At 38.8% G+C, this 22,605-nt stretch overlaps 1 protein-coding gene across 1 annotated transcript; it reads right to left on the reverse strand.

Annotated features, from left to right (window-relative positions):
- Nucleotides 1–591: 591 nt before the first annotated feature.
- On the reverse strand, nt 592–13,544 carry LOC131333042 (diacylglycerol kinase 7-like). The gene is made up of 12 exons (XM_058367350.1): nt 12,975–13,544; nt 11,220–11,342; nt 10,710–10,847; nt 10,532–10,617; nt 9,368–9,455; nt 8,246–8,321; nt 6,891–6,973; nt 3,771–3,841; nt 2,979–3,056; nt 2,549–2,636; nt 1,861–1,977; nt 592–1,018 (listed from the first exon to the last, which is right to left on the reverse strand). Exons 1-12 carry the CDS (start codon nt 13,281–13,283, stop codon nt 860–862), a joined length of 1,416 nt encoding a protein of 471 aa, XP_058223333.1. The 5' UTR covers nt 13,284–13,544; the 3' UTR covers nt 592–859.
- Nucleotides 13,545–22,605: the final 9,061 nt, after the last annotated feature.

Consider the following 22,605-nt stretch of genomic DNA (forward strand, 5'->3'; position numbering starts at 1 on the left):
CTCTCCAAATAGTTTTAGAGCCTTTCATTTTGCATTCTATTGACAAATCCAAGAACAAAACATGGTCTAAAAGTTTGTTGGTGATGGCCATGCTATATGAAGGCAATTTGATTCTAAAGAGAGAAACAATCTCTGACCTATAGAGTTCACCAAATCCAACTACGGGTACCGACATTTCAGCAACGATAGTGCACAGAAAGCATGCGGACTCACTTTGAGGTCTTGCTAAAACGATTTTTTTGCAGCGCAATCAAAAAAGTAAAAAATTAATGAGCAGTTTGGATCACTTGCGTGAGACCTCAAAGGGGACCCGTGTGGTGTCTGTGCACCATCGGTGCTGAAATGGTCGGTACCCGTAGCTTTTTGGTTCACCAATTGTATGCTTCGGAATTAGAGAAGTCGTTATGCAGATTGTCTAGAATTGTACTTGTTCCAACCAACTCAGAGCACCCTAGCAAGGATGGCCATGCACAACCCTAAATGCTCACATTTGTGACATTATATATTTATCTATCAAATGTAAATTAAATCCGGCCCATAAATATTTTAACCAAACACCAATAACATAATTCCCTTTCTGATGTTCATATCTGCCCAAACAAATAAGCCTTCGGTGTATTATAAAAGAAAGCCAACACCATGTAAACAATTGCAAGTGCCCATGCGAAACCATGAGTCACCAGAGAAACACAGATGAGTTGAATTCTACGCCAATAATGCCATAGTTTCGTAAAATGAATCAAGTTATACAAGCAAGGAAAGGATTAAATACAACGGTTTGTGCTAATAATATACAATCCACAAGGAAATGAATGTGATTTATATTGACACCAATTGGTGAAAGGGGTGTGTGTCCATCTTACTCTCCATTGACCATAACAGACTGAAATGGAACTTTCTTAATATCTACAAACGTGGAATGATCCTTACTCATTGGCTGTTTCCATGGCTCCCCATCCATCTGCAGAAACCCTTCTTTCCACTCCCCGCCTCTGAACTCGAATTGTATTGCCGCACCCTATGAAATGCCCGATACAATCATATGCATAGAGCAGCAATATCAAAGTTTTACTAGTATTCAAGAAAATCACAAGCTTCTTTCCCAAAGTAGAAATCATAACTATGCGCCTTTTTTAAGATGAACATGGCTAGTTTGCAGTTCCTAAAAAATTACTTTCACCCCAGGTTGAACCCTTCTGTGGCACAGCCACAAAGCTTATCAAAACCATTCACTTTTTACATCTCATCAAAAAAATGAGCCATACCAAAAATATATCGATCGGATATCAATTAACATAGTTTCAGAATCCATTTACCTTGGGAAGAAAACATGTTGACATACTGGATCAAACCCCAGTTATCTTAAAGTAAATGGATCCGAGACGTAGAAATGGGATCATATTCCGCAACACCTTACACTACGTTCTATGTTTTCTAGGAAATGGTTTGATTTCTGAATTAATGGCCCATTTCATTTGCACCATAGAAGGAAAAGTTTGAAGGCCTCAAGCCCCACACTTCTGTCAAGTGCTTATCAGAGTTGCTATATATGAAGCCTAATAGCCCAACCAATACAGTATGTAACATGAAATTAGTTTCATTTCCGTAGACTACAATCCTCACCCATTATATACCGAAATTTGAGTTCTTTAATGACTTTTTTTTAATTAATGCCATATAATTTTAATTTCCTCATATTGGAAAACATAATCTATAGCATCTTAACTTAGAGCTCTATGGTTTCCCGGGGTTAAACATCGTGCACTTCAAATTCCTAAGTAATTCGGACGAGAGCTCAAAAAGGCTAGTTGATTGAAGGATCAACACTAATAAAAAGGTAATAAGTTACAATCGTAGTACCTGGGCAATGTGTATACCAGAAATAAGTTCAGTCATGACCATGGAAGCATGCCATCCCTGTTTTAAGCCAAAAATTTCTAGGAGACCGTCATCAACACGAGCCTCAACAAAGCCTCTCTGCGAGGCAAGAAAAAAAAATTCAAAATTCAATTTTAGCTCAATTCAAAATAGTTTCAGTTAAGATTAAGAGTATACAAGAAAGCCAATAGAGAAAAACCAGAAGAGAACAACAAACTGATGAATATGTTTGAAAATTCCTCAATACATAAAAAATTGGGCAAAATTGAATTTTAAACTTGTTATCTGTCAGAGAATAAACAGGAGGCAAAGCAGGTTGGTAAAATTTATTTTTCCTTAATTTTCTGTTTTCTCTGTCAAATGGGCAACAATATTTTTACACCATACATGACATTAAATCCAGCGCAAGTGAACTATTCTAACGAGGCCTAGAATCATGAAAACAATACCCAAGATGCTAAACTCCTGAACGAGAGGTGTCAGAGGACAAAACAGCATTATCAATAGAAGAACACTTGACATCAACTAAACTCACCGTACACTCTCATGAGTAACCAAATAACAATTCAATGCTTTATTTCTTCAAAGCAATATGAGCGCTTTTTATTAACTATGAAAAGGGAAAGTGTCCATAATGCAAGTATTGCCGAAATGCAACTGCAAAACTTACCTTCTCCAAATACTCTGGCTTCAGATTACCCCATGGATTTCTTCCACTCGCATAACTATTAAGATTCAAAACAACAATTGACCTGACACTGGAGAAAAAGAAACTGTCAGGGCAAATTAACTATAGAGAAATAGAAATATGGCAAGAAGAAAAGTACTACTAACAAGCTGAATGTGTAATGTTACTATAGCAATATGCTGCAAGAAGAAAAGTACTACTAACGAGCTGAATGTGTAATGTTACTATAGCAATATGCTTCGGCGAATAAGTTGACGACATAATATTTGGAGAATCCAATCCAATACTCAAATTCAAAAGTTTCTTGCAAGATTGGAGGCATTTACTTTCTTCAGTAATAGAACCTAGCAACAAATCATCACTCTGATTGGGATACATGTAACCAGACAAATAGCAACATAATGGAACTAACCATGAAGGGATTGAAACTTGTTCCCATTCTGAGTAGTTGGCCTTCTTAATATACAACCTTACTATGTTCCTTAGTCCCCTGCATTTCATAAATTGTTGAGAAAGCTCTGAATAATGACAGGGTAGGTATGAATGTAAAAAGTTTCACCATGAAAACTCAACGTATAGTAAGAGTAAGGACAAAAGAAAATAAAATACAGAAAAGGACAAAAGTAATGTGCCCATATATTAAAGTAAGCAAGAAATAATAATCGATATATTGCAGACAAGATACTCTGTAGAGTTTTCTTCTTCTTTCAATTTGTTCGACACTTTTATTTTCTTACAACCCTATGAATATTTCCGCATTAGGCTCAATCAAACCCCCAAACATCATGTTCTCCAAACTCTCAGCACCCTACCTTGTAAGAGAATCAAAAACCACAAAGGCTACTATTCACAACACATCGAAGAAATGCAAATCAGGCTCTACAACAATTTGATTTCACTCCAGAAAACACCATCCTGAATATTGGTGCTGAGCTCTATCTACACCAACCCAATCTCTGTACTGTACAAGTGATTACCTTGTAGGCTTTCACGGTCCTCGCTAATTAATATGCTTCATTTTGCCTATATATCATTTGCCAGTGCTTAACAGTTGATAAAAATATGAAACAATCCTAGGGAGCAGAAAAGATATCATGTTGACATCAGTCACATTTAAAAATTTAATAATAGATGAAAAAACGTCAAAAGGCATATAACTTAGATAAAGAAACACTAACAAACTCTTTGCTTGGGGTGTTCTGACCTTAAACTTGGATCAGTAATGCACGGTGTGAGGAACCAACCTTGTTTGCAACTGTAGCCAGAGTAAATCACCTGTAAAAACAGGACCACAAATGGTCAAGTAAGTAAATGCTTTATTTGCATGACAAAACATATATTGAAAGAGAGTATTAAATAAAGAAATTAACACCCAAATTGCAAATTCTCACATCTAACCAATCGAGAGCAGTTGCGGCCACACAAATATAGGTGGCTTGAGACAATTTTTGCACTAGTGTAACAACTCGACCTAGAAAAATAGTATGAAGCAACCCAAGGACAAGGCAGAAACTGTCCCTTAGTACTATGTTTATTAGATGTATTTACAACCTCCCTCAGTACTTTACTTACATTCCCAAATCATGGCATTTGAAGCCTCTGAAATCCAGTAATCATGTTTTCTTTATCTGAATTTTTGTATGGATGTGAAAGTCTAGCACTCTAGCTTCTCTCGTGGTAATAGTTTACCTTAAACACAGATTCAAATTTGGTGCATAAGGAAAAGCTAAAAATACGTTCAAGCAGTCATTGCAGTTTTTTCCAGCTTTACATATTTGTGACCGTCGTCAATTGTTTTGGTTTGAAAGGAACAGGAAGATATCTTATTGGTAGTATGGGGTTGATAAGTGAAACTGGCGTCTTGTGGACCCTGTCGGGCTTGTGCTCAAAGATTCCCCATGCTACCCGAAAACTAGTGAGATTGTCTAGTGGTAGTCTTCCAAAAAGCTCACAAGCTAACAAACAAGATGGTTCACGCATGTACCCCCTCGTACTTCAGTCACAATTTGATGGAGGGACTGATAACTGGGATGAGTTGTTGGCTGTAGCCTGTATATGATGAAAGCAGAGAAGAAAGAAAAAAATTGATTTGGAAGTAAAGGGAGAAAGCGGAAAAAATATTATTGCTTAAAAAGTCAAGTCATCTGCATATTATTTCCAGAATCATATATCAAATTTTCACCCAATGCCATTGAAAACTGCCACTGTATCATTACCTAATTCAAAGTAGGAATGGTCAGGTTTAGTAACACCACACGAAGATGTGCTATCAAGTCCATTTCCAAGAGGAAGAGAACCAATGGACTAGATCTATAATTGAGATGGACTCTACTAGTGTTTGTTTGTCACTTTCAGTTAACAAACAACTGAAGAAGCATTGTTCTTTCATGTTACCACCCGCTAACTGGGCGTGTATTCATAGCCACACAGATTGATGAACAATCGTTAATACATCCTGGCACCAATTGCCCAAAAGCTTGAATCATAATATGAGAAGGATATGTGTTTTCCACAAAAAGTGCAAAACCAAGTTGGCTAGTGTTGCGGGCGTGCTAGGACCGAATGGCAGTCCAAACTCGATATCAAGGCCTGAATGCCTGAATCTGACTTCTTTTAATGATTGGGCTCGGCCTAAGGGGTAAGGCCGTGAGATGGTTTGTTGTTTGCCTTTGCAGGATAAAGACTTAATATTTCCTAACCGTTGTTAGAAAATAGAAAGAAAGATAAAACAAAGCTGAATTTGGATCAAAAGAACTCCATTAACGGTTTAACGAAGTTGGGTACAAGGAATACGATAAAAACTTAAACTACTTTGAAGTGAGTATAAGCAGCGTTTGAACATAAAAGGAATGTAAATGTAGTTGCATAAGCCATGGACTCTTGAGGTCGTGGACCTCTGCTAAGGCCTTCAATTCTGGTATTTATAGGCAGTAACATAGGTCTTGCATGGCTTTGAGGTTCTTGCATGACCTCCACGTGTCTTCTTGCATGGCTGCCATGTGTCCATGCTGCTAGTTAGGGTATTCTCTAGTGCTCCAGTAAGTAAGCAACCAGATCCGTTCCCTACTCTGCAACATTTCTAGTAGCGAAAGGTAAACAACTTAACTCACCACCAACTATGCTGCCTCTGTCCCAACCTTTGACCTTGCTTCCTACTCCAAGACTTCGGCTACAAGCTCTGCTTGAGGCCTGAAATCAACTATTTCAGGCCTTTATTCTCTCTTTTTGCATAGGTACTTGAGAAAAGGAGGGTTTTGGGACCTTTTAAGGCTAAAGGCTGAAACTTTTCTGTAAAGGAGAAGACTTTTTAGCCACTTTTCGTCCCTTGTGGGCCCTTGAAGGCTCTAAGTTGGTTCCTTAAGCAAGAAGACTCAAGACAAAAGGAAAGGAACTTGTGCCCTATTTTTCTTGTAATAAAAGACCAAGCAAGCCTAAGTAAGCTGCTTGTGAGCAGATTGTGCAGGCTTGATTGAGTTGCTTAGGCCACATGGGCTGCATGAATGCCATGTGTCCTTGCTTCATGCTGAAGGAAAACTGCTGCAGGCCTTGAGCTGCTTGCTTAGACCTGCTAGAGAGAACCTTCTAGGCCTTTGAGCTGCTTGTGAGCATCTTGCTTCCCAAGCATGACTAAGCAACTTATGGTCTTCTTGACTTCTTCATTTTCAGGCGAATAAATCTGAAAAACTGGGCCAAGACCTGAAAATGAATTTTGGCCTAATTGGGCTAAATAGGCCCGAAAAACTAGCCCGAGCTTTGATTAGTTGGGCCAAGGCTTGAACCTAATCTACGCTTTAACTCAATTGGGCCGAATAAGCCTAAGAATGGGCCCAGATCCGAAAACTAATTTGGGCCTGGACTAATTAAGCCATGCTCCCAATATTAATGCAGCCCATTAATCCCTTTTAGCCTTTCCAAATCCAATTATGGCCCACTATAAATTCGACCAAAGGCCTAAATCAATCAAGGCCTAATTCAAGCAATGCCCAAAATGTTAATTTTGGGCCATTAATCCATTAACAAATTCCTTTTTAGAATTTGGCCAAAAATGGGTGTAAACAATATGATAAAGTGATAAGGGGGATTGTAAACCAACTCAACTTGTTAAAGATATGCCAATGCATGTTAAATCAGAAGCCTAGGTAGATCACACTAGCGGACCAAATCTTTAGGAAGGGGAGCTTCTTTCACTTGTCTCACAAACGAAGCAGTATGATATAATCATAGATATATGTACTTAACTACAACCAAGGATTAAAGCTATGTCTTGTTAGAGAGAGAGAGAGAGAGAGAGAGAGAGAGAGAGAGAGAGAGAGAGAGAGATCACCTTGTTTGAAATAGGTCCTTGTGCGAGGTAAGGCTTCTCATTGCGTAAATTGTGAAAGCCATAGGCAACTTGTGCATCCATTCCTGCATCCAGACATTAGAGGTAAGAGACTGAACAACATATTAAGGAGAGCAAGCCAATCACAAGAGGTTGTGCTTAAATCTAGAGACAATCTTGCGATGACAAACTTTCTCTTACTCATCACTTAACTATCTTCCGTCTTTTGTTTTTGCCATTTGTAAGAGTTGCTTCTTGCATAACAAAATTACAGTCCAAAGATGAATATTGGACGGATGGACTAAAAGTTACATGGTAGGCAAACTTCTAACTGAACCACTTCAGTGTTGGGTGTGTTTTGTTCAGTGAAAGCACAGATCTCTTACAATCGAGTATATTACAAGAACTTATCTAAGCATATATAGTACCCATGTTGGACAGTGAACACTAGGATAAAAGTATGGGAATAATGGGATGCATGCCCAAAAATTGTAGTTGACTACTCACCCAAAAAAGACAAACCAGTGATTACTAATTGTAGTTTACTAAGAAAACATGTATGAGGACCCCATCTTATGCATGAAACACTCAATGGCACCTTATAAACACTGTTTTATCCTGGAAAACAGTAGTAGTATGTTAAGATATGAAACCTTAATGTGGGAATACGATAAATCAGACAAACAGACCTGCACTTGCACCTGACACTCTTACCAGAGTTCATCTGACATAGTCGTAAAGAACAAGAAGATATGGGTCTATGAAGATGATAAGCAAACAAACATGAAATCCAAATCACTTGCAATAGCCAATGATTTGAAAATCATAAGCTATATTTTGGTCTCTTCCATAAGAAACTATTGCAATTTGTCCCACATCGGTTAATTATCATCTCGAAAACTAGTATATGAGCCTGGGCTCCACTCATTGCCAATTGGTTTTGAGTTGGATGCTTTAACATGGTATCCGAGTTAGGTTTTCAGAGTTTTTTCTCCTTTGTTTATGCCATAGTTGCACCTTATTTCGTTGTGATACGTTTTAGATCCTTTGTTGACCTCTCCACGTGCGAGTCGGGGGTTGCACGTGCAGGGGAGTGTTGGAATTTGTCCCACATCGGCTAATTATCATCTTGAAAACTAGTATATGAGATTGGGCAGCCTCTCCACTCATTGCCAATTGATTTTGAGTTGGATGCTTTAACAAAAACAAAAGGCTAAGGCTCACTATTGAAGGTTCAAGGTTTCACAACACCAAAACCAACAAGTTCAAAGGTCAATATTTTTTATACAAGAACTATATTAGGCAAACATGAAACAGGTGAAATGCATCATGCATTTCGTAAGATCAAAATTACATACCTATGCTGAAGTAATTATAAAAAACGCCTTCATAACAAGACCGGTTCTCAGGCAACTGCCCTTCTATTTCTCCTGCCTGCTCAATCCATCAATGTTCAAAACATTTGTTAGAATATTGTTTATTTGTTGTACCACATCGGTACGTTGGGTCTTGTATTGATATGTGTCAAAATATAAATAATGTTCGTCCGTGTTGTAGTAAAGTGCTGCTCGAGTAAGGCAACGTGTCAATCCGAAGCCCACAAGTATCATTGCACCATGCCACTTGCCAAGTACATGGTACGAGACTTGTAGCATGACTTCATGCATTATCTGCAAGTATAGCGCTGTCTCCTTGCCCAAGGCTTAAGTCACAGATCCCCATAAAGATGGCAGGCACAAGCCAATTCCCATAGGTTGGCACATGAGGTCTTAAGGTGGTGGCCTCGATACTCCATTCAGCTAGGACAATAACACAAAGGGTTGACATCTGGGGTGCCAAAAACACATGCCAAGACGCACCGTCCATGGGACTCTCAAGCCCACATGGACGGTGCATCTTGGCATGTGTTTGGGTGAGGGAACGTCTGGGTACTAAAATAATATTAAGTATATAAGTGTGAGGGCATCCTCACTTCAATAGCTAGCTTTTGGGCTTGAGTTATACCCAAGACCGTGTAACATGGTATCAGAGCTAGGTACCAAAGATGGGTAGGGTGCATGTCTCTGGCCTGCATGCAGCAAGTGCTGCCGAGTGAGGATGCCAGCTTCGCGTGAGGGTGGGTGTGAAGCGAAATCTCACATCACCTGGGTACCAAGGTACTATGAAGTATATAAGCGTGAGGGCACCTCACTTCAACAGCTAGCTTTTGAGGTTGAGTTCTACCCTAGACTGTGTAACAATAAGATGTGATGATGTAAAGTAGAACAAAAAATGGACAACAGTCTCAAAATAAACAGTCTAGACGTAACAGTTATTTATAGGAATCCTGGGGTCATTAAAAAATGAGCTCCTAGCCAACTACGAGAGAACTCCATGCCAATGATCATGATGCTCACAAGGATACTCATGAACAAACCAAAAGCAGTCCTGCAAAAACAACCAACTGAAACAAGATGTAATTAGACATACTCAATCGTTACCAGATCAAGGGAGCACCCCTCCACAGACTTCAGAGAATGGGGTGGATCCACAACTTCCTGTGCTGGCATGGATATTGAAACATTCCAACTGCAGAAAACAAAGTTGTGTTCTGTAGAACTGCTAAGCATTTAAAAGAATTTGTGACCAGAAACAATCATGAATATTCAATTGGAGTATGTGGTTTACTAAATCTTCTAGAAATTGGTGATTGTCATGGTAACATGTTATATACCCACACAGAATGCATATACATGAATCCAGATGCTTCCTGCCGATAGCCAAGCATAATATTTACCATGAGAATGCTAATGTCTAGAAAGCATGTGACAATTGCAATGGTTGACAATCAGAAGGTGAATAAATCATTACGTTTATATACCATACATGTTTGAACTAAGTGTACCAAGTTGAATCCAACATTGAAAATGAGAAAACCACCAGACCCATCTAGCGACTAGGCAATGCTATTAGCCATGTGCTACCCTTACTTAGAGTGATGCTCAAATGCCAACAAGCAAATCCAATATTAATTGGAAAAATACTATTTGATAGATATAGAAAACCAAAATTGTTGAGTATAAATCATCATTCTTGGAATAATCAACCACTTCAGCAATCCTACTCTGTTTCAGTCCATTCTATCTTAATCACTTTCCTCTTTTGGCATCGAGCAAAACACTCCAAATACTTGTGCTTTTTGGCTACCCATTGAGCAATATATGCAAGTCCATCGGCGTAGAAACTTGGTAACAAGATTCATTTTTTCCGTATCAAATTAATTCAACACTTAAGAACTCAAAAAACCAGCAATGTAATAAGATTTTAGGACTAAATAAGAACTTGATACACTAACAGTGATAAAGCAACGAGGTCATGGCTCAAACAAGAGCCTACAGGTTTTGGGTGTGGCCTTCATGCCACCTCAGATGTCCGACTGGGACTAGTAATGTTGATTTTTACCCAACAAGTATTTGAAGATGTAACGATTGGATATACAATATCTTTACACCTTATATGTACATGATGGAAACAAATGTCTATGAGAGAGAAGCCAGAGAACCCTTTAATTACTGTATGGTTCCATAACCAGATGTTGACATTACCAGCATCATCCAATGTGAACAAGAACGAGTAAATGCAACTCCAGGGAAAAGAATACTCACCTATCTAGACGGCAAGTTGGAGCTGTACTTGCCTTGTCAAGAGTTCTTTTGGTTGCTGATCTCCAGTTAAAAGGAAGGGAACCACCCTGGAAAGAAAATTAAGGAACCAGTCCTCAAAATGACCAGAAAGAAGTGGAAAAATTGAGAAGTTGTCCCCCAAATAAACTGAGAAGCTTACCCAACCAAAACTCCTAGACAAGTCATTTCCTGTCCCGAGGGGAATGATAGCTGTTGGAGGAACAGGCCCGCGCCCTTGTTTGTGAAGCTCTCCAAGGCTTCCTAGGAGCCAACCCACAGTGCCATCTCCTCCTGCAACCTGTCAAACCAAACTAGTAACCCAGAACGTGTAGAATTCATGTTATTTTCAGTCACGCAAAATCTTTGCATGTAATTGATTAATTTGACTAGTTGCACTGTTCTGATTGGTAAGTGATTTTCCCACTCGTCTTTACCACTAGTCACCTTTCTGTTTTTATTCATGTGAGTTTACAACAATGTCCTCTTATCCGTGGAAATATGAACATGCATAAGGACCAAAAAAAGGGCTGCAGATATAAAAACGGAATCAGAAATCACTACGACACTACCCTTTTCTAATTAATTCCATCTGCGGAGGAAATAAAATGGAAGATCACAAATATTTGTACGTCAACAAGAAACTGAGCATTTCATCTGCCTGCATGCGTACCACAACCCTCAGCTTTTCACGAGTCTCTTTGGCGCACGAGTCCCCAAGTTCAGCCAACTTTTCCAAGCATCCCAACCCATATTGAACAAATTCATGAGGCTTCACAGATTGAAGGTCAAAAACCTAGCATGAAGAAAGGGAAAAGAAAACCAGAATTTACAGTTACAATTGTGTCACCGAAGTGAAGTAAAAACTTCTATTTTAAATAGTGTGACTTTTACACTGAGTTGAGAAAAGGTTTTCAAAAAATAGAAAATACGTGACAGCCAACATACAGGCAATTGTGTTCCGCAAATGTTAAATGCCTGAGCCAAATAACCATCCAGAAGAAAAGATATGTAGGCAGCCCAAGTAAATGTTACTAAAACCCAATCAGACAATTGGAATTTTGTAGTTCTTTGTTCTTAATAGGTGATGGTGTTGCAAAATAATTGAAAATGCAAATGAATAGCTTAATTCTAACATTCTTTTTCGTGGGACTAAAACTTCAAGTGCATAGATGCAGCTACCCAATGTTTTTTCAACAACTTAGGTGTCCGGACCCTACCCAGTGTTTTCGTAACAATTATAGAATAAACTAGCAGAAAAATGAATCCTTATAAACAAAAATGGCATGTTCAGCAGAACCAGCACAATTCAACCCCAATGCACATCACAATTGCCAAGATTTATGTACATTTGCCCGTATTTGGCAATAGGGAAGCAAACAATATAGAAAATGGATTATTGCACTTGTCTAATTTTCTCCCCCTCAGTTTAGGCGACTCCACCCCTGTACATAAACACGTATTTGACATAAATACACAAAAACCACTTCATAATATATGGTTATGCCGAGAGAGAGCGGGGGGGGGGGGGGGGGGGGGGGGGGTGGGGGGTGGTGAAATTGGGGTCACATGATCTTTCACTCCCGCGCTCAATCCTCGCTTATTCTGCTCTCAATCTTCGCCAAGGTTTAAACAAAAGTAGCAGACTGCATATCGGTAGCTGTGTAATGGTAGTGGCCTAGTGGGAGTATCAAATGATTTGTACTAGGAATTGGGTGTAGGGGCCATGAAGTTCTTCAATTGTTTTTTGCACCAAAGCACTTGAAGCGGCTTTAGCGGCTCCAAAGAGGGCAAAACATCAAATTTGAAGCCATATGTGTCAGAGACGTCCATGTGTTAACTTTGGGTGGCACCGGTATCGGAATGTCAGAAAACAGCTACACCTAGCGGCCAATATTTAAATCTATGATCTTAATTTTGGTAGTTTGAATATTCTCGAAATACACTTCACACACTCGCCCTTTCGTTCCCGCTCACCCTCGTACATTTTCTGACTTAGCCCTGTTCTTTCAAAAATTTTATTTTGTTTATTTTGTTTGTTATTTCCTTTTGAATTTTTTTAGATACACCTTATATTTTTTGGGTTAGTCTTTGGTGTCAGCGAGAGGCGTCTAAAAAGTACCGGTAAAACATTTCGACCAAAAGTTTGGAAAAAATTCACTACACGCTTAGTCCGAAAGGTACTAGTAAAAAATTATGAACAAAAGAGAAAAAAAAATTCACTAATGGCGAAAGAGGTTTGAAACAATCGTCTTTGAATTTTTAACTTTAATCCACATGTTTATACGTAGTATATTTCTATCCTTCCGTTGGGACGTACGATCAATCTAAAAAATACGACGAAAAGCTTTAACAATAAATTACGAAAAAGTACGGAGTATCAAACATTTAGGAAGAACGGGGCCTTAAGGGAAATGAAAGCACGCACCTGCTCTTGGCCCATCAATTCCTGAAGCCTAGCCTTGAGCTCGGGTCCGTTCCGCCCGCCGCTCCTCGAGTTGATGAAAACCACGACGGGAGCCTCCTCCGGGGGGCGGGCGGATTCTCCGCCGTACTTGAAGGCGATGTACCGGTTTCCGGTGGCGACGACGTCGCTGGAGTCAATGGCGTCTCGCATGGCCATGCGCTGGTACTGAGGCATCGTGATCCTCCGCCTCAGGTCGTCCCTCCGAATCCGACCCATCCCCCTCAGCGACTCCAGCACCGACGACCGGCCCGACGACCCCGGCGAGTCCATCGATGTTCCTCTCCTTCTCTGTCCTACCTCCCTCTGTTTTTCTCTCTCTCTCTCTCTCTCTCTCTAAATTAATTTGTGTATAACGTAATGTATGCGTACAGAGAGGGATTTAAGAGGGAAAACCGATGTTTTCCCAATGGGGAGAGAAGGTTCAGACGAAGGTTTTAACGTGGTATGAGGAAGGATCGGTATCCGAAGGCGAATTCTGTTGGCATAACCGTTTTTCCTGGGGAAATTTTCAAATGAATGGCGGATTGTCTCACTTTGGGCCTAAAACCATCTGTCTAATGCACAGTACCTAATAGTAAATTTTATCTACTTATCCAAAAATCTTTCTCCAAACTCAAAACAAACAAAGCTTAATGCCTCGGCGGTCATATTTAGGTACTACATTATGGATACTATGAAACGTCTCACCAATATATAGATAGAATGTAATTCATACGTCGCATAGTGCAACACATTCCACTAATGTAATAGTGATAACTGATAAACCACATAGTACCCAAAATGTGGTAGTGGTCACTATAAGATAGATCCAAAACAAAAAATGAGAACTTACAAAAGGATGCCAACAAAATTTTAATTTTTTGTTGGTTCATTAAGAGAAACTTCCTTCGTCCTAAATTGCCAACCTTTTTCTGCGGATTGTGTATTTTGCACACAAAGAATAATTAACTAGCATGAATTTTTTTTATACCAATTTAAAGATCTCATTGAGAATAATCAAAAAAAATCTCATAAGAACATTATTTTGAATGTAAAATACATGGTTCCCAAAAAAGGCGAGCAATTTCGAATAATAATAACAAAGCCAATGGCCAATCAATTTGTCATTTTGGATATGCACCCTAGATCAGCGGGAGCATGGTTTGGAAAGGAATTGCTTTGGTTGGCGTTGCAAAACAGGATGGCTTCAAGAGAGGACTAGGGGCACTACGACATTACAACCAAAACCAAACACCATAACGAAGGTGACATATTTGCTCGGACAATCATATACCACTCGCAAACCTTGAAGACAAAGTTGGTAAGGAGCCAACCCAATGAGGAAAAAAACCGACACAAACCCGATGATAGAAAAAGGTGAAAACCAGGTACTAAGGCCAAATACACCAATACAACAAAACAAAGAGAAAAACATTAACATCAACAGATCATCATAGGCATCCTTAGCAGCAGCAGCAGCATTTGAGCCAAATTAATTGTTAGTGGCCCCAACACACCTTATATCAATCGCACAAACATAAACAACCCAGCAGTAGCGCATCACATTGCTCCAAGAGTGGCATAAATCATCAATTAGTAGTAGCAGCATCCTCACATCAGTAGCAGTAGCAGTAGCATCTCAGCTAAGTAACATTATGTAGCAACATGGGCAGAAATTCCAGAAGCAGAAGACCATGAACCACACCACCTCGATAGGAACGCAAGAAGCTAGACCTAAAGCAGATAACTGAATAAATCTTCTACATCAGCTACCCAAATTTTGTAGGAAATAATTGAGCACCGAACCAGTTACAACTTTGCGATCAAAGCCTTTCTTGAGGATCATTACTTTTCCTCATGACCAGATTCTCCTTCCTAACAGAAAGTGCCCTAATCTTGCAATGCAACTTCAGTTAAAGAAACCATAGGAGCCATGTTGATAACCGCAACAAGAAATGAGCCTCTGGCAGTAGCAACAACACACCAGGACCGTCATAGACAGCAGGAAAAGTCTCTTCATTTCGCGGTTTCAGCAGCATTAACAACATAATCAAATGTTGCAGTGGATATAAATGACACACATATACACCTGCACCTCACACAGACACGCACATACCCCTGCCACGAAACGAAGTAACGAACACATGTACACCTGCTACTCACACACACCTTTCTGCAACACACACACATACGCTACTCACGAACACACTTTTGGAATACACGCACCCACACACTTAGACATGGGTGGTACTTCCTTCAAACTCCATTGCTTCTTGCTCTTTTTGCTAGGATAGTGTTTTGACGGCGACTTATTGCCAGTGTAGGGACACTGTCACACTACTACAAGTGATTTAATCACTTTTGCAAATAATTTCTTGGACTTTTGTGAGAAATTCTTCAAGAGCCTTCTCAAAGTCAAAACAGAGGGAGAAGCATTAGAAGGGTATCCTGCGGCAGGGAGGAGGGCTACCTTTTATAGACAAGACTTTTGTACATGTTGCACCAATCAAAGTATCTTCAAATTCCATTTAAAATCTTGAAAGTTTCCTCTTTTCTATAAAATTTGTCTGCTCTAATTCAGAGATGTTTCGTGTTATATTTTCGCCAGTTCTACAGGATTTTTCTTAGTTTGTAGTCAAGATTATGATGGTGTGGGTGAAGATGAGCAAATAGCGATTTTTAAGGCGGGAGACAAGATTTGTTATAATAGAGCCACTCTCCATTTTCCAAATTTCTTCTTAACAATAGAGCCATTCTCCATTCTCTTTACCTTCTTGTAATATTTATTCAAGTTACTAAAACTGATTTTTCTTATACTAAAAGCTGATAGATTTCGATATGTGCTAGTGAAAGCTTCATAGTGGCATATTCACATTTCAAATTATATTGATGCCAACAAATTCACACATGATTGCGAGATTGTATCTAGACAATATTAACATTTGTAGCTATGAATCAATTAAAGGTCTTAAAATTATTCTAGCCACTGTCTTTTCAATCGAAACAAAGTCTTAATTTGACCTACCTTAACTGATGTCATATTTGCGGACAGGGGATGCTGCTGAGCGGCATCCCTGCAAAGCGGTGCCAAGTGGCTGATTCGGCCGTTCATCTTGGCACGGATGGCTCGGATTGAACTTGAGTTGTTGACCGTCGGTTGTCGAGATGAACAGTCGGATCAGCCGCTCTACACCCGCTTTGCAGGGGGCTGCTTGGCAGCATCCCCCATTCTATTTGGAGGTTGAACAAATCATGAAGAATACAATTTCTCTTGGTGGTTACTTTTCAATTTTTTGAATGTTTTCCCATAATAATCACCTGTGATGATGAAACAGTGAAGAGCTTAATTTTGAAGACCAATGGAAATGGGTTTTAGAAGGAGTTTCTAATTCTAAGCCCAACATTAATTCCTAGCTAGGCTGCTTTTTTAATTGGAACGTCAATCTCTCCGAAGAAAAACTCCCTATAAATAGGAGGCTCTGTTTGAATCATAGATTTTGAAACGAACTAATGGAGGAAGACTGAGAACTGCGTTATCTCTTACAATTCCTTCGCCTTTACTCGTTAACATATCCACAATCAACACCTATATGCTACCGTTCTTGAAGGGCAAACGAGAAGAATACTACGGCAAAATGAGAGGTAGCTAACCAACTTCTGAGAGAGACGTAATTGATTGGATTAAGCTCGGTAGCTACGCCACCCACATAATATAACAAACTAAAACGAGAATGGTCCACATTTTCTGTGGACTGCCGTTCTAGCCAAGTTCTATCTTGATTTTCATCCTATGTACGTACTCAGGTCCAATCCATTTGGACCCCTTAGAGGTTCTTACCACGGAGCACTCCAACCCAAACCAAAAAACATTGTTTCGCCTCAATATATGAATTCTCCAATTCGCATTAGATAGTTTCCTTTTTTTTGCACCAAAACATCTAAGGTATGTTTCTAATCCCAAAAATGTTGCTCCTTTAAGTAATTGTGAATGAGGTTTCTTTGTATTTTCTATTTGTACTTGATATCCATTGGACATTCAAACAAGCGTTTCAAAAAATTTGAGGTCATAACTTCTCCCATCCCCAAAAAATGTAAAATCGCGTAAATAGTTAACTCACCTCGCTGAGTTGCCGCTCTTTCAAGTCACTATAATACAATTTAAATCATAAGACCAACACATTTATTTTCCAATTATCATATTGAATGTGAACTTCGTACATATATGAACCATTCATTTCAATGAGTCGTTCCTCGCAAATTTTAGCCTCCAGAAATCAAGAATCATGGCTGCAAATTAAATAAGATGAATTAGAGTCAGAACAACAAGACTCATGTAGGGTAAGAGTAATGTCGGTACTTTTGCCTTGAACGCAGCTGATTTCTGTCCTCCCGTGCCTCCTCCTCCGCCTCCGCTTCCACTCATTTTCATAGACGTGCCTCCGCTAAAGCCGCCTCCGCCTCCTCCGCGGCCGCCCTTGAGAAATCTAAAGTGTTCTCTCAACTTACGTGCATGAGATAAATTCCATTGATCAGCTTTTCCCTCTTGCTCTATTAGGCCTTCGTTCACAGAAGCACTGGAGAAGGTTATCCTCAACGAGCTTTCATTGGCTAAACTTATGAAGAGTTGAGAGGCAACCAAAACGATAACGAGAAAGAAAACTTTTTCAAATTTGATTCCCATTCTTAATTTTGGTGTAAATTAAATCTCATAGAATTTCGCTAGTTCTTATAGGCCAAATGCTTTCTTGTTTCGCGGAGAACCATCCAATTTTATGACTATATTTTGTACCTACAGGCAAGATGTTGCAATATTGCCCTTACAATGATATCCGTTCGAATACTGAGATAAAGATCTACAACCAAGCCCGAAAAAACTCACCATATACAAGAAAACACAAAGAGACGGATTAAAGCTAATGCCTAGATTGGAAAAGTCATCTGGCGCACTTATAATGATATCCATCCGAATACAGAGATAAAAAACATCAGCCAAGCCCGAAAAAACTCATGATATACAAGAAAACACAGAATGTCTAGATCCTAATTAAGCACGAGCCTCATGCTCTCTTCACACCGCCAACAAGGATCAGTAACATGGAGTTAGAGACCTAGACACTAAGTCGCCTCAGGAAGGCATAGATCCCTACCAAAGCTAACAATAGAACACCGATGGACATCAAAACGAGATCCTTTTATAGGTTGTGTGAATGTTAATTAAGTCCCAACCGGATAAAGAGAATAAGTTTGTGTTTTAGTATAATATGGATGTCTCATTACTTATAAACTTAAGATTTAATGTTGGTCTGACTTCATTCAATTTAGATTAGGCTCAAGTGATGTGATGGAGTCTCTGTCACATGCTCTAAGAGTGGCATGAATCATCAATTAGTAGCAGCAGCATCCTTACATCAGTAGTAGTAGCATCTCAACTAAGGAACATTATGTAACAACATGCATGGCAGAAATTCCAGCAGCAGAAGACCATGACCACGCCACCTTGATAGGAACGCAAGAAGCTAGACTAAAAGCAGATTACTGCATGAATCTTCAACATCAGCAACAACTGCCCAAATTTTGTAGGAACTAATTGAGCACCGAACTAGTCACAATTTTATCAAAGCCTTTCCTCAAGATCATAACTTTTCCTCATGACCAGATTCTCTTCCCTAACAGAAAGTGCCCCTACCTTGCAACACAACTGCAATTAACGCAACCATAGGAGCCGTGTTAATAACCGCAACAAGAAATGAGCCTCTGGGAGTAGCAACAACACACCAGGACCGTAATCAGTATAAGTCTCTTCATTTGCTGGTTTCACCAGCATTAACAACATAATCAAATGTTGTAGTGGATAGAAATGACACACACACACTAGCACCTCACACAGACACACATACCTATGCCACAAAATAAACACATATACACCTGCTACTCACGCACACCTTTCTGCAACACACACACACACACATACATGCTACTCACGAACGCACACTTCTGTAACACACACCCCAGCACACTTAGACATGGGGTGGTATACTTCCTTCAAACTCAATTGCTAGGATATCGTTTTGACGGCGCCGCATTGCCAGTGTAGGGACACTGTCATGCTATTATAAGTATTTCAATCACTTTTTCCAATAACTTCTTGGACTTTTGGAGGGCTTAGCATAGGAATATTTTTATGAGAGATTCTTTAAGAGCCTTCTCAAAGTAAAAGAGCGGAGGTAGAAGTACTAGAAGGGGTATCCTGAGGCAGGGAGGAAGGCTACCTATTATACACGCGACTTTTGTCCATGTTGCACCTATCAATACATCTTCAAATTCCATTTACGAATTTTTTTTGAAGTCTCCAAATCTCGAAAGTTTCCTCTTTTGGAAAAAATTTGTCTGCTCTTATTCAGAGATGTTTTGTGTTCTATTTTATTTGTAGAAAACGTCACCAATCTCTGGATTTTTCTTAGTTTGTAGTGAAGTCTGTGAAGATTATGATGGTGCGGGTGAAGACGAGCAACTAGCAATTTTTAAGGTGGTTAGTGACAACTCCAGAAATTTTTCTAAGGGTGTTCAGAAAATGCACTATACTATCTCAAGAAACCACAACTATATATAAACAAAAAGTCATACATAACATCTAAAATGCCCCCAAAATAGCAAAGTATATAACTTCAACAATGTAATTTTGAAGTTGAATGTCCAATGCTATTAGGTCCACCTTAGAAAAGTCACACGGGTAGAGTTTCGCAAGACGAATCAACTTTTTCCTTTCAAAAGTAGAAAATGAATTTCTAGGATTCAAGCAACTCATAAAAAGTAGCAACTCCGTATTTGCCTCTATGAAGCAATTGTTCAGCTCATGAAATTGCAAATCCAAGACTGTACAGAATAGCTCAGCACGATAATGATGAGAAATCGTTATTTGTGAGGCTTTGCGTTTTGGCCAATCACTAGATACAAACATTTCACTCATGTTAGGAAAAGGAATGCCATAATTGCTGCTACAAAACTAAGACACTACGGCCAACAAAGAATCACACCCATCATCTCTCATCACTTGCAACCGTCGCTTAGACATTTCAACAAGTGCCATGGCATTTGCAATATCTTGCAACTTCTTTTGTAATGCTATTGAAACTTAGTGGGCTGAAATTTGGGCTTTCAATTTCAAGTGGATTAATTTGTGGGCTATTTTTGGGATGGGTGTTCGTTAACATTTGGGTTGGGTGTTCAAACAATTGGGTTGGGTGTTCATTGACATTTAGATTTGGTGTTCAAAATAAGATTAGTCCAAAAATTTTACCTGTATTCTAAGGAAAAAAAATTTGGGTAGTCAGTTAACCATGAAAGGTAATGAATGGAGCCGCCTCTGGGAGACAAGATTTGTTCTAATAGAGCCTTTCTACATTTTCCAAATTTCTTCTTAACAATAGAGCTGTTCTCCATTCTCTTTAACTTGTTGTAACATCTATTCCAGTTACTAAAACTAATTTTTCTTATGCTAAAGTTGATAGATTTCGATATGTGCTAGTGAAAGCTTCATAGCGGCATATTCGCATTTCAAATTATATTAATGCCAACAAATTCACACAGGGTTGCGAGATTGTATCTAGACAATATGAACATTTGTAGCTATTGAATCAATTAAAGGTCTTAAAATTATTCTCGCCACTATCTTTTCAACCGAAATAAAGTCTTAATTTAACCTACCTAACTGATGTCATATTTGTGGACAAAGGGATGCTACAGAGCGGCATCTTTGCAAAGTGGTGCCAAGCGGCCGATTCGGCCACTCATCTTGGCACAGATGGCTCGGATTGAATCTGAGTCATTGACCGTCGGTTGTCGAGATGAACGGTCGGATCAGCTACTCTGCACGTGCTTTGCAGGGGGCTGCTAGGCAGCATCCCCCATTCTATTTAGAGGTTGAACAAATCATGAAAGAATACAATTTCTCCTGATGGTTACTTTTCAATTGTTTGAACGTTTTCCCATAATATTCACCTTTGATGGTGAAACAGTGAAAAGCTTTTGAAGACCAATGGAAATGGGTTTTGGAAGGAGTTTCTAATTCTAAGCCCAATATTCCTAGTTAGGCTAGAACGTCATTCTCTCCGAAAATAAACTCCCTATAAATAGGAGGCTTTGTTTGAATCATAGATTTTGAAACGAATTAATGGAGGAAGACTGAGAACTATGTTTTCTCTTACAATATATTCTTTTGCCTTTACTTGTTTACAAATCCACGATCCAAACACAACATATATGCTACATTGCTACCCTTCTGTTCTTGAAGGGTAAACAATCGAGAAGAATACTATGAGAGTATCACATTGCTATGATCAAAGTAAAAGATTTTAAAAGTTAACAATGCTGATGCAAAATATGGCTCATAATGCTATAATCAAACTTAACAACCTCCTTAGAAATAATCAAATATTGAAATTTGGATAACTAAAACTATCAACCTTTTGACAATAACCAAATTTAATAGACCCTACATATTCTAAATCAAATACACGAATTATTATACAAAAATGTTCTATCTCTTTGCCATTTTCCTCTAAAATAGTTTTTTTTTTCAAAAAAAAGTTCTATTTTCTATTTCAAGTAAATAGTTTTATTAGTTTCAAATCTATTTTTAAAAAAACTATGTTCTACTGTTTACTGTAACGACCTTGATTTTCGATAAATAAAAATTTCGTTAAATATTTGAATTTTATTTTTAAATTACTTGGATTGCTTTTAAAATTTCTTTTTAATTTCTAATAATCCGTCATAATTAGATTTTAGCCCTTTAAAATTATATTTCTTGGCAAGAAGTCCTACATGGCAAGTAAGGTTAGTTTCTAACCGATTAGTTGGAAGAACCGGACCACCAATCCACCTAGTTACAATACTTTAACCCTAATTGGACCTTTTTGACATCTTTGAACCTTATGAACCCCGCAAAACCCTATTGAACCATTAAACCATAGAGGTAATCATTATTACCCCATGACTAGTCATTTCAAACCCTAATTATATCCAAAATCCCTTTACACTTTGGTCAATAAATGTAAGGGGAAATATTATCCATTGGACAATAAATATTAGGCTTGGCCAATAAAGCTAGATGTGACAAGTCAAGAAAAGAATCTTGGGTCATGTCATGTCATGTCAACCTTATTTTTTCTTTACCCATTGGGTAACAAATGTTAGGGAGATTATTATCCCTTTGTTTTTGGACCTTTGACTTGCCCATGTGTGTATGACTTGGACAAGACAAGACAAGTCATAGTCATTATTTTGCTTTCAAAAGAAGCAAGTCTAGCTATGCCATGCATGCACACCTAGATTTTAGCCTTAAGCCTAATTATTTTTAGGTTTTACTTTCCTAGATTTTCCTAGATGTACATATATACATATATATAACCATATATGTAGTCATATATATATATTCATTGAACGAGAGAGAGAGAGAGAGAGAGAGAGAGAGAGAGAGAGAGAGAGAGAGAGAGAGACGAGAGGGGGAGAGGAGAGAGAGGCCGAGAGAGAGTGAGAGAGAGGGTGGAGTGTGTGCATGTGTTTGTACACTTGCACAAGCTACCTCTTTAGCCCTGTTTTAGCCTTAAGTCCA

This window comes from Rhododendron vialii, chromosome 7a, assembly GCF_030253575.1.
Source record: "Rhododendron vialii isolate Sample 1 chromosome 7a, ASM3025357v1".
In the NCBI taxonomy this organism is placed as follows: domain Eukaryota; kingdom Viridiplantae; phylum Streptophyta; class Magnoliopsida; order Ericales; family Ericaceae; genus Rhododendron; species Rhododendron vialii.